At 39.3% G+C, this 13,555-nt stretch overlaps 1 protein-coding gene across 5 annotated transcripts in view; it reads right to left on the reverse strand.

Annotated features, from left to right (window-relative positions):
* Window positions 1–13,555, reverse strand: part of tanc2b (tetratricopeptide repeat, ankyrin repeat and coiled-coil containing 2b) — a 299,572-nt gene that overhangs the window by 73,753 nt on the left and 212,264 nt on the right. For all 5 annotated transcript variants that reach the window (XM_057825716.1, XM_057825713.1, XM_057825714.1 and 2 more), the window contains one exon: window positions 12,636–12,784. In XM_057825716.1, the coding sequence (XP_057681699.1) occupies window positions 12,636–12,784 (149 nt within the window). The remainder of the gene's footprint in view (window positions 1–12,635; window positions 12,785–13,555) is intronic.

The following is a 13,555-nucleotide window of genomic DNA, read 5'->3' on the forward strand; positions in this document are numbered from 1 at the left end:
ATGAAATCACGGTATAGAAGGAAGGAAAGTGTATGAGAAATCTAGGAAGACTACTTCAAAGAGGAAAACCTGCGGTTTGAATTTGAAATGTACAGGAGCCAATCTTTCATGGTACCAGTCCTGAGACTTTTTCTGACACACCTGGTACACAACAGAGGAAGAGACTCATTGTCTCCCTGCAGCGAGTCTCCTGTGTCAGCTCAGGTTAGCAGACTGTGCACTACAGGGGAGCAAAAATATAAAGAAAAAGCTACTGCTGCTGCGAGCCCTCACATACGCACCCGAGCATTAAACATTCATGCACGTGCATGTGAAGTGTGTGGAGGTCTCCGTAGAGAGGAGAGGAAAGGTGAAGTGGTGCTCAAGGCTACATCCACCTGACAGTGTAACACACTCAATGTAATAGATTTACATGACATTTACAGCACAAGCAAATACCGAGTCGAACGCTTCAAACTTCCCAAGTTCTCGTCATCCAAACAACTTTTAATGTCAAAGTTTTAAAGAGAACCGCGGACTTCAAGACTTGTAGGCTCTAATAAGCCACGATTGTTCACTTTTACTAAAATATATTATTAGAAACACATAAAATATTGCCATTGATTTTAAAATCTATAATATTTAGTACACGTTTTGACCTACGGAGGGCGCCATGTTTTAAGCACGCAATAGACGCTCTGGGTGATGACGTAGATTTTCACTGTTACTCGACGAATACTACCAGGTTACTCCAATTCCTTCTACGACGTCCAACACATTTGTTTATCGGTTAAAAATGTCGAGTACTTACTACTATTTGTGGTTTTATTGAGTGTTTTATTACATTTTCATTGCCTCAAAATACTTATTGCATGTGTTTCCCTCTCATACATTTAAGCATTGTGTTTTCTTGTGGTAGCCTTAAAGCAGATTGTTGATCTGTTGACCACATTAGTCAGTGGTAACTCCAATTTCAGGCTACTCCAATTCCTTCGACGACGTCCAACACATTTGTTTATCGGTTAAAAATGGCGAGTACTTACTATTAGTGGCTTTATTGAGTGTTTTATTACATTTTCGTTGCCTCAAAATACTTACTGCATGTGTTTCGCTCTCATATATTTAAGCATTGTGTTTTCTTGTGGTAGCTTTAAAGCAGATTGTTGATCTGTTGAACACATTAGTCACGTAGCATATTTAAAAAACCCTTATATGATATTACTACATTTGAATATTTTCTTAAGGCATCTTTAGTATGTTCTGTCAGTATGCATCTAAACAAAATAAGCTGAAAGAGCACGGTAGTACTTTGGGTGTCAAATTTCGCCGGTGTAGCACATTTTGGTAGAACTACTCTCATTAAGTCTCATCCTGTCTTTCCTGCTTATTTTGCTTTTGCCGCTTGTTTTGTGAAATACTGACAGTGCTGTCATGCTCATTAATGTTCCTCTTAGGTTCACATTGAAAGGGTTGAATAAATGACACGTTTATGTCACTAAAGTCATACTCTGGAAGCCCGGCAGCGTAACCTTGTGACGTCTCCGCCCTGCGACGTCAAAAACAATGGCGATCTACTAGTTAAACTAATTTTACAAATTGTATAAAAACGAAACCATCAAGAGGGGTTTCAATATCAAATTATTTTAACTTATGATAACATTTATCTTTTAAGAACAATAAGTCTTTCTATCCGTGGATCCCTTTAGCTCATTTACTGCCGTTGATGGCGACAGATATCAACATTTCAATGGATTTCATGTCTAGCGTCGTGATAACATGGTGTGCTAGGCAGTATTGTCTTTGACATCCCTTTAAATTTTTGTTTTAGTTGTAGTCTTTGGGACAAAAATACTTACTAGTCTCAGTCATACTTTAGTCATTTCAAAATGTCTTTGTCTTTGTTGAGTTTTAGACGATGGAGTCTCATACAAATTTTGTCTAGTTTTAGTTGACAGTTACTCAAAATGTTTTCGTCTGTAAAATGTAAAAGTTTTATTTAGAAAATAAATCAAGGTTTCCAACAATTTCGAATGAACATAAAAGAACAAATATTGTAGCGTCGACATTGGACGACGCCATTTTAGTGATGATAATAGACAGTCAGCAGGAAAAGCACAACATCATTTTCAATTAAACCCACCTGGAAGCAACGAACTGTGTGTAAAAAAAGCGTTTAACACAGGGAAGTCTAGGATTTTTTTTTTTTTTTTTTTTGCTATTCTTAGAGTCTAGCCAGAAGTTGCAAGCAATTAGTATTACCCTGTATTTGCTAATTTACCAAACAAAACAGCTGCAATGGGCTAGTAGCTAAATCCCATTTTGCCAAGTGGTTCTCTAGAATTACTAACCAGATAAGCCAAGTATCTCTGCTTTAGACTGGCTATTGTTTTAAGAGGACACGCCCGATTCTGAAATGCGAAAATGAAGGCGAATGCTATGCTAACACTACGAGGTACATTTAGCGTCTGATGACCACTCAGCACCAGTGTTGTTTTCGTCAACGATGATGATAACGAAAATATTTCATCAACGAACTTTTTTTCATGACGATGACGAGAGGATAACGAGCCAAAAATGTGTTATGGGAGACTGAAACATAACGAGCCGAACGTCAGTTTTAGTCTGACGAGACGAGAACAAGACGAAAATGCCCAATAGTTTCAGTCACATGTTCACATTGTGTGATATTTCATGTGTAGTTAGCCTGCATCGTAGCATTGTCTGATTGTGTCACTTGGGACGTGGTCCACTTGCCCCCACCCACCCTTCCCGACTCACCAGTGTGTCGTCTCCAGTCACCATGCAGGCTTGCACGCACGGTAAGATTTGGTTTCTTGGCCAGAGAGAATACGCAATGTTGCTTTAGCCTTTAAAAGTCTGTGCTGAGGGATCATCACACACTAAATGTAACTCGTACTGTTAGCATAGCATTCACGTTAGCATTAGGCTAATGCTAATGGCGAGCGTCCTCTTAAACTCTCGAACAACTTTTTTTTTTTACATCCAGTTCGTGGCGTCCTGATGGGTATAAATAATTGAAAATTATGTACTGTTTTCCTGCTGAGTGTGTTGGCGTTGTCCTTGTAAATGCTACAATGCGTGCTCGTCCGTCAATGTTCATTCAAAATAGTTGGAAACCTTAAAAAAAAAAAAAAAAAAAATATATATATATATATATATATATATATATATATTCAAAAAAAAAACAAATAATCTTACAGACGAAAACATTTTTAGTAAACATCGACTAAAACTAGACGAATTTGGTCTTGAGTTTTGGTCAACAAAAACTAGACTGAGACAGCACACTTTGAGATGACTAAAATATGACTAGGACTAATAAGTATTGTCGAAAAGACTAAGACCTAAATTAAAAGGGCTGCCAAACACTATTCAGCACAGACCTTTAAAAGCCAAAGGAGCATTGCATATTCTCTCTTGCCAAGATAAGAAAACAAATCTTACCGTGTTTGCAAACAAGGTGGAGTGCAGCCTAGCTTTAGACACATCCCAAACTCTGTTGAGGAGAGTCAGGGAGAGGTGCAGCAGATCTCACATGAGTATCATGACCCAAACACTGCTACTATGCAAGATTGCGTACTCCACGTACAATATGAAAAACATCACGCATATGACAGAAACTATGTTGCATGTTCATCTCGCTGTCATCTCGTCAGAAGAAAACAGGATTTCGTCTTGTTAGGTTCTAGTCTCCCAAACCACATTTTTAGCTCGCTGTCGTGACGTCAAAAATTGTTCGTCGACGAAATATTTTCGTTCTCGTCATTGCTGACAAAAAACCTTGTGCTAGGCTCGCTGTCTAGCTGAAAGATGGCCAAGAAATGGTACATTTAAGAAGTCATAACTTAACAAATATTTGTCACAAAAAGTCAGTAGAGAAAATAAGTATGTGACCACACTGCTATTTTGCAAGTTCTGTCACTTAGAAATCATGGAGGAGTCTGAAATTTTCATCGTGGCTGCATATTCACTGTAAGAGAGAATTTTAAAAGAAAAATCCAGATATTACAATGCATGATTTTTTAAAAACAATTTATTGGTGTGATAAAGCTGCAAATAAGTACTTGAACACCTGTCTATCAGCTAGAACTCTGACCCTGAAAGACCTCCTAGTTCGCCTATGAAAAGTCACCTCCACTCCATGTATTATCTTGAATCAGATGCATTTGTTTGAGGTCAATAGCAGCATAAAGACACCTGTCCACCCCTTAAAATCAGCAAGACTTAAATGTAACATGTTAAAGACCAAAGAGCTGTCCAAAGACCCCAGAGACAAAATTATTCACCTCCACAAGGCTGGAAATGGCTACGGAGCAATTGCCAAGCAGCCTGGTGAAAAAAGGTCCACTGTTGGAGCAATCATTAGAAAATCGAAGAAGCTAAACATGAAAGTCAATCTCAATCGGAGTGGAGCCCCATGTAAGATATCAGCTCGTGGGGTCTCAATGATCCTAAGAATGGTGAGAAATCAGCCCAGAACTACATGACAGGAGGTGGTCTATGACCTGAAAAGAGCTTTCCAAGGTTAGGCCTACTGTTGGAAATACATAGGGATGCAACGATACAGTTAAGTCACGGTTCGGTACGATTTTCGATACGAGGGACACAATTTTCAATCGATTCAATACATTTGATGCTCTGAAACAAAAAAATATATATATATTTTTTTCTGTTTTTTTATTTTGTTAACAGTCAAAAATAACAATGCCATCATATAAACATGCATTATAGTGCATAATATTTATGTGCCAACTTCTTACCGATCTGAAGAAATTTTGTATAAAAGTGCTGAGAACAATGTTTGTAAAGTGAGGCGGGGCACACTGTTGATTGGCATTACTCTCTTAGCAGGTATATTTACCAAATGAGAAACACATCCTATTTGTGGTCCGAGTCCAACTGTGTTAAGTACTGAATTAACAATATTTGCAGCATTATCTATAGTCACTGGTAAGGATTGATTTGGCCTGCTTAACTTCCATTCAGTCATGGCGGTTTTTAATTCATCGATGTAGTATATGGACTACGCGTCCCATGATCACTTTGGGCTCACGCAGCCAATGGCATGGGATCTAACGTAGCACATTTAGGTTGCTATTTGATGATATCTAGTTTGTGCGCGCGAGTGTTGGCAGGCATTAAAAAAACACCTGCATTTGACAATCGACTTTCATAAACAAGACAAGTTTGAAGTACAACGCTCTTAATTTGCCACTCATTGTTCATCATGTAACCGTGTGTTAGCACTCTGTGACCCACAGAACCTGTCTGTTGTCAAACCGAGGTTATCCGTAGGAGCCAAGTCGGCAACGATATATTGGCGGTCTTTGTTGTTCGTATCCGGAAAGACAATCTTTATTCAATATGTACGAGTGGGGATAGCATATCAGCTCGCCCAAAATGCTGCCAAACAACGGATCTGTACGATTTTGAAGCCGGCAAGCCGCCTCCTTAAGTCAATGGCTTTCCTCACGAGCAATGATCCTCTTGCGCCACAGCTCAAACCGTTCATGCAGTTTGGGGGTGGAGTGGAGGAGGGAGGCTGCTAGCGGCAGAGTTTGTTTTTACAAGGCAAAGCTGCGCCGGACATTTTGGCGAGAGAGACGACAAAAATATATTCTGAATGTACATATTGGGAGGTTTCCATTTGGATCGAATGTTTTTGCGTATTGAATCGAATAGTGCGTATCGAACGGTTCAATATAAAAGCGAGTATTGTTGCATCCTTGGTAATACGCTAAGAAGTCATGTTTGAAATCATGCATGGCATTGAGGGTTCTCCTGCTTAAACCATTACATGTCTAGGCCGATCTTAAGTTTGCTTGTGACCATTATTGCAGAGGACGCAGAGGAGTCAAGGGAGCAAGTTTTATGGTCAGATGAGGGAATAAAAAAGAACTTTTTGGTCATAATTCCGTTAACCGTGTTTGAAGGAAGAAGAATGTTGAATACTATCTGAGGAACACCATGCCTACTGTGAAGCATGGGGGTAGTAGCTTTATGCTTCGGAGGTGTTTTTCTTCACGTGGGACAGGACGAGTGCACTGTATTAAAGAAACGATGACTGGGGCCCTGTATTGTGACATTCTGGGGAACAAAATCCTTCCTTCAGTCAGAGCATTGAAGATGTGTCGTGCCTGGGTCTTCCAACATGACTATGACCTGAAGCACACATCCAGGAAAACCAAGGAGTGGCTCTGTAAGAAGCATAACAAGGTTCTAGCATGGCCTAGCCTGTCTCCAGACCTAAACCCAATAGAAAACCTTTGGAGAGAGCTCAAACTCTGTTTCTTAGCAACAGCCCAGAAGCCTGACTGATGGGTGGGCCGAGATCCCTCCTGTAGTGTGTGCAAACCTGGTGAAAAACTACAAGAAATGTTTGACCTCTGTAATTGCAAACAAAGGCTACTGTACCAAATATAAACATTCATTTTAACAGGTGTTCAAATACTTATTTGAAGCTTTATCACACAAATAAATCATTACAAATTCATACATTGTGATTTCTGGATTTTTCTTTTTCGATCATCTCTCTCACAGTGAACATGCGCCTACGATGAAAATTTTAGACCTCTCCATGATTTCTAAGTGGGAGAACTTGCACAACAGCAGGGTGTTCAAATACTTATTTTCTTCACTGTATACACTGGAATTGACACCCTATACCACCAATCATCTTATACAGTAATGCAGCAGATTTATGTGCATATTGTTTTGCAAAGCAGTGTACTTGACGTGTTTGCATTGTACTTTTGGAAAAGTGTACACGGTGTGCAGCAGGCGGCCGGCGTGAGTCACATCTCTTAAAAAAGAGGCGCTTGAATCAACCTCTCTCGCTTTCTACACCCCCGCCGCTCACTTCAAGCAGCAGTTGGTCCATCTCATAAAGTTATCCTTTCCGCATGGACCTGTGCAGCTCCATGCAAGTAAGGGTTTGTACAATAAGCCTTTCTTGGTCTCGTCCTTGACCACAAAGAAAACATACCAACAGTACATTAGCAACTATCAAGTAGAATACTGAGAACATTTCTGCTCCATTCTTGGCAACTACAAAGACAGGTTTAGATAAAGCGTTACATAAGTGCACTCCATTTACCACAGACACCATGATACTAATGATGACGACAGTAAAGCTGTTCTCCACATTCAAATGAAATAACACAGTGAACCAATAATAGCATAACTTATTTTACCATTGGATAGTTTTGCAAATCAACACTAATCAACAGTATTTTGGACCAAATAGAATTGCATTCACATTTAAATTACCTTGCAAATTAATTGAATGAATTTTGAAAATACAACTTTTTCAACAATTTTTGTAATAACAACTACAGGTAGTCCACGGGTTACGAACGAGTTCTTACGTTGGAGACATAACCCGAATTTCCGCGTAAATCGGAATTAACTGTAGTGTGACCGAAAATTCGGCACCGAAAACCTTCGGCCGAAAATAGCTAAAATTGCATTTTCGGTTTTCGGTTAAAAGGCGAAAGTTTACCACCAAAAAGTTTGAAGAACCGAAGTCCTTTTTTGATGTAATGAAACACGGCAAGAAGCGACAAGCTGGCTCCTATTGGCTCACTGCCAACATGTTCACGGTTTAGAAGTATTTTGAGGTATCAAAGACATATATAATTTATCAAAAGAAGGAAAAAAAATTTGCTTCATTGCTGCTACACGCTTGCTCTGAAGTTGCTTTCCATTGATGTCCCGGTTAGTTTTTTTGTTGTTGTTGTGAACTACAGTTCTATACAAACGTACATCGAGATCTCCTTTAGCTTAGCAACTGGAGGTGTGAGGCCCATTTTTCGAGTGTCCCAAACTTTCAAGAAAGCGCATTTATCAAGGTTTCATCTGCAGTGACGTCCACCAAAAAGAATGCTACGTCGATGCCGGCACTTCTGCTATAAGACGCATTCAAAGTTTGCCACAAAATGCTCACTTCCACCGGGAACACACCCTCTCAAGGGGTTTCAGAACTTGCACCCTTCAAACAAAATTTCTCAAGTCTCGGGGGTCGTAGAATATTTTGGAAGATGTTTGCTACCTGTGAGAAAGGACCATATACTGTATTATTTCCGCCTGATCGTAAAAAAAGAGGGAAAAAAGGCCAGGGCAAAGGGCATTGGTCGGAAAATAATGAAATAAATAATAATGTTTTTAAAAAAAAAAAGAAAGAAAAAATAAATTGTAAACAAGTGTATTATTCGGGTTTTCAGTTTTTTGGCCAAGTGTTTTCATTTTCTGGCCAAGAATTTTGCTTTTGGCAGATCCCTAGAATTAACCCTTTAAGTACCCCTAAATACCCGTTAAATCTCAAAATAACTATCCAAAAACATGTATTATACGTCATATTAATAAAATAAGGTAAAAAAATAAGATACTCTACTTACCATCAATGCTTAGAGGTGTTACTATTGCGCGACTAGGCATGTGCCGGTATGAGATTCTGACGGTAAGATAACCATAAGCAAAAATATCGCGGTTTCACGGTATCACGGTATTGCAATTAAAGCTCTAAAATGTGTTACTTTGAAATATCTGGGTTAAAAAAAAAAAAAAAACTTTTTTCCATAGAACAGGACATATTTCAAAACATATTAGCCAAAAGGAATATAAGTATGTTACGTTAAAATAAATAAAACATAACAAAACAGAAATATTCTTTAAAGCAATCTTTTAGGTGAGCCTAAACCCGCAGCATTTTCCATAAAAAGCACGTGCGTCTAACTTTTATCATGTTTACATTATACACACACTCTCTTTCTCAACACAGACAGTTGCCAGAGAGAAAAAAACATGTTTTACCAACGCTAGACACACTAAACACGCGGAGTTAGTGACCTTTGATTATGTATAAATGCGAATTCATATTGCCTCCTCGGCAGCCACCCTCCGCAAACATGTTTTACATGTCGGTTGGCACTCCTCTAAGCCATGGCTGTCTAACTCTTCTGTCGCCGAAGTATTCCCATACCAGCGATTTTGTTTTCTTAGATGGGGGAAAGAGTTCAGGGGTTTCACCTCCTCCAGCCATCGTGTAGCACAGCTGACTCACTGACAGTGAGCAACAATCGGTGGGGACGGTTGAGCGTTACAGCTACAAGCGAGGGATTTCTCCACGCATTTTTGTGACATAAAAAATAGCTAATACCTTGGGGACGGTATGAAGGAAAATTTTTGCGGTTTTGAAACCTTGACGTTTTCATACCACGGTATAACTTGAAACGGGTAATCAGCACATGCCTATACGCGACATAAAAAAAAAAAAAAAAAAAAGACTGGAGATTAAAGCCTCTTTCAGACTTATATCTCGCTAAATTCCCATGTAATGTTATGCGGGATTTACCTGTGTCATGGCTTTCAGACATGGGGAGATGTACTGGGAATTACCCGGGTTGGACACTTTCAGGCTTGTCCCGTGTTGGTGGCTCGGCATTACGTCATTTTTGTTCGGCCACAAAATAAACCACACATTTCCAAAGATGGAGGATGGACCGTCTCGTCCTCGGCTCGAAGATCTAGTAGCAATTCAATTCCGTTGTTTTCAGTTTAATTTTGCCATCTTTCCAGTTTGCCATTTTGATACATTCGATGTTTGTTTACAGCTTTCTGCTTACTGCTAAGAAAGAGGAAAGGATGGCCGGCACCGTGATATTTACGTCATCAGTCTTCGTGCTGTGACCCGGGAAATAACCGGCTGCTTTCACACATGCCGCATTCCGGTTAAGTCCTGGACATTATACTACGACGTGACCCGATTAATGTCCGTGTCATCTCCGTGTCAGTCGACCCGGGCTAAAATAGCCAGCGTCGTAAAGTCGAAATCAAGTAAGTCGACTACGTCGTAACCGGGGGGCTAACTGCAATTCTGTTACTCCACCGTTTGCGTTCAAGTATTCTCTGCATACGGCGTTATAATAATGACATATCGATATTTGGTAGGCCGTCTGTAACATTTTGTGTTTCGGTGTTAGTGTTAAGCTAGAAGAATTTCCAAGGCGAAGTTATGTGGTTGTTTTAAATGCATTATGTGGATGATTCTACTGGTTTTGTGTCTCATTTGAAAGTAACAAAGGAGTGAAAACTGTTTTTGAGAGAATCTTTGATCCAAGCAGCTGCTTGTTGTGAATTTCACTGCTGCCATCCAGCACTCGTAACTGAGTCAAAACAATAAAAGTCATCCGAGTAACCGCAAAGTTGTAAATCGTTTCTCTCGGTAAGGCAGACTGTATATTTTTCTTTTTTTAGTGGAATGTCAAAAGATTTGACATAAAACACGTGCACAGGCTTAACAGAGGGGAGAAAACACTGACTTGGAAGTTTTTGAAATGGTGGCTTAAAGTTACAGATCTATCAGAAAAAACATTTTAAGTAAAGATCCATTACGAAATGTTCAATGTGATAATATTCATCAATCAAAAACTTATTAGCGAGACAGTAGTTGGTTAAAAAAAAAAAAAAAAAAAAAAGTAATTTCAAATCTTTACTTTAGAATTGCAACTACTCTAAATTAGTGCTGTCAAATTTATCGCGTTAACGGGCAGTAATTAATTTTTTAAATTAATCACGTTAAAATATTTGACGCACTTAGTGCATGCCTCACTTTGCCTCAAACAGATTACAATGACGCCATTTTTTGCACATTGAGAGCTAAGAGGCAGTGAAAGGCGAGTGGACACAGGTGTTCATTGGACCGCGCCGTTTATTGGCATAAGCTTCGGCAACTCCTTCACAACAAACATAAGTATCATTTAGTCAAAGCAAAGCATAAATAATATTCCTATCGCTCAAAAAAAAAAAAAAAAAAAAAAAAAAATTATGTTCACAAAAAGAAAAGCGCTTCAATCTGTATTAACGAGGCCCTATTCTCACACAGTTAAACAACAATGCAAAGAGAACTGGCATTCCTAATCAAAATAGTTATGCAAAATACACATAAAACTTACTCAGACTTTGGTCAAACTCTATTTAAACATTTTGTTTAGCTCTCGTTTAGCTCAAATAATACACTAGATGGCAATATTTAGTCACAAGTGACAAACTATAAGTGGTCTCATACTTTGTGAAGCCAGCACTCAAATGACCGTGAAGTACAATGGAAGGACCAGTAAACAGGGAACTACGGCGTCAGTCGAGGGACAAAACACACTTATTGGCTTGATTTCTAAGTAATTTAAAACTCGACATTGACACCTGGTGGTGTATTTCAATCACTAGCTTACGTAGTGAAAGATACTGTGGAAGAACGGCAGAGAGCTCATGTGACGTCACCGCTTGGCGACGTCAACAATGGAGAGCTACTAGTTTATTTTTTTGATTGAAAATTTTACAAATTTTATTAAAAAGAAAACATTAAAATGGGTTTTAATTAGTGCTGTCAAATTTAACGGGCGGTAATTAATTTTTTAAAATTAATCACAATAAAATATTTGACGCAATTAGCGCATGCACGGAATGACCCGTTCATGCGTAGCCTCAAACAGTTGCCAATGACGCCGATTTAGCACATTGAGAGCGAAAAGGCAGACAAGTGCGAGTGGCCACAGGCGTTCATTAGACTGCGCCTCTTATTGGCTTAAGCTTTGGCAACTCTTTCACAATAAATAAAAGTATTGTGGCGAACGACGTGGGGAAGAATGACAGGAGACGATGTTTTTCTTAACACGCTTAATTGAAAACAACGCAGATCATACCATTTGCAGCCACAACTGACAGTCATGGTTGCCCAACTTCCCATCATGCATTTGGGCGGAACAGATAAGTCGCTACTGTATCATTTAGTGAAAGCACAACAAAAATAATCCCATCTCTCAAAAAAATAATGTTCACAAAAAGAAAAGCGCTCATTGCAAAGAGAACTGCCATTCCCAATCAAAATAGCGATGCAAAATACACATAAAACTTACTCAGACTTTGCCTTGCTAGATCTCTAATTAATTTAAAACTCTCAATTGACACCTTGTGGTGGATTTCAATCCTTACCTTCCTACCTTACGTAGTTAAAGACACTGTGGAAGAACGGCAGGGAGCACATGTGACGTCAACAATGGCGAGCTACTAGTTTATTTTTTGATTGATAATTTTACAAATTTTATTAAAACGAAAACATTAGGAGGGGTTTCAATATAAAATTACTATAACTTGTACTAACATGTATCTTTTAAGAACTACAAGTCTTTCTATCGGTGGATCCCTTTAACAGAAAGAATGTTAATAATGTTAATGCTAACTTGTGGATTTATTGTTATAATGAACAAATACAGTACTTATGTACAGGATCTTGAATGTATATCCTCTTCTTGTGTTTTATCTTTCCATTCCAACAACAATTTGCAGAAAAATATGGCATATATTAGAGATGGTTTGAATTGCACTTAATTGCCATTAATTAATTTTTAAGCTGTGATTAACTCGATTAAAATTTTTTAATCATCTGACAGCCCAACTCTAAATATTATTGTACTATAATGGTAAGTTAGTTGAGTCCCTCAACATGTTTTCAGTCTCGAGTCTTACAGAACATCGAACAATGACCTCAATTCATCGGGAGATTTGATTACTATTTGCATTCTGCCAGCGGGCTTTTCAAAATAAGAGCCATTTCTTTTGCATGGGCTACTTCCTCTCACCTGTCTAGCTTCGGGCTCCTCCATGCTGTAGTGGGGACCAGCTGGCCCCTCGCTCGCTTTGTCTCCCAGAAGGAAGCCCAGGCGCGTCATCAATGTGTTGGCGGCCTCATCCACCGTGGGAGGGGGGCCCAGCTCCTGGCTCGACTCCCCTGTAGAGGCGGCAACAAGGAGAGAAGAGATAATGAGCGTTAGGCATATTAAAATGGGAGCAGCAGCAGCATATCGTTTCTTTCCGTTAAACTAAGAGGCAGCATCTCCACCTGGACGCAACGCGGCTTCATCCCGCGCACGCTGACCGGATGTCTTAAACAAAGTCCTAAGTGCTTTCATTCACGAGCCTTTTGAGAGCAGTAAACGTCACTCCTGACTTCTCTCTGACAGCCGTTCCTCTTTCGTGACAACACGCCTGCCGTAACAAGATACAGCGCTCACCTGTTTGGCGACGCAACACAAAGCGGACTAGGCGACGCCCCTCTGTCCTGTTTGCACAGGCTCTTTGCGGTAAGGAGGTAAAAGAAAAGCTCCACCTTAAAAAAAAGGACCACAAAAACCCTACCTAAAAAAAACAACAGAACGTGTGGAACTTTGACCTAAATGCTGACATCAGTATTCCCAAAATTGCAACATCAACATAGATGATGTAAACCATCCTAGATTGACTCAGAAGTACTTCATTTCATGACCTAGGTCATTACTGTTTCTACCTAAATATCAAATGATTTTCGAATAAAGAAAAATATTCGTCAATAGAATAAACAAAATTACAGGAATGTATACTGACTGAAATGTGTATTGATTTCGCATATTGAAGTATTTGTGTGTTGGATGTCTGCCATTTAAGGGACGTGATCAATTGAGTGACATCAGGAACTGGCGTCAGTCTGCTTGTGAGTATTCGGGGAAGTATTGTTACCTACAGT

Source organism: Corythoichthys intestinalis, chromosome 21 (genome assembly GCF_030265065.1).
Source record: "Corythoichthys intestinalis isolate RoL2023-P3 chromosome 21, ASM3026506v1, whole genome shotgun sequence".
Taxonomy (NCBI): Eukaryota; Metazoa; Chordata; class Actinopteri; order Syngnathiformes; family Syngnathidae; genus Corythoichthys; species Corythoichthys intestinalis.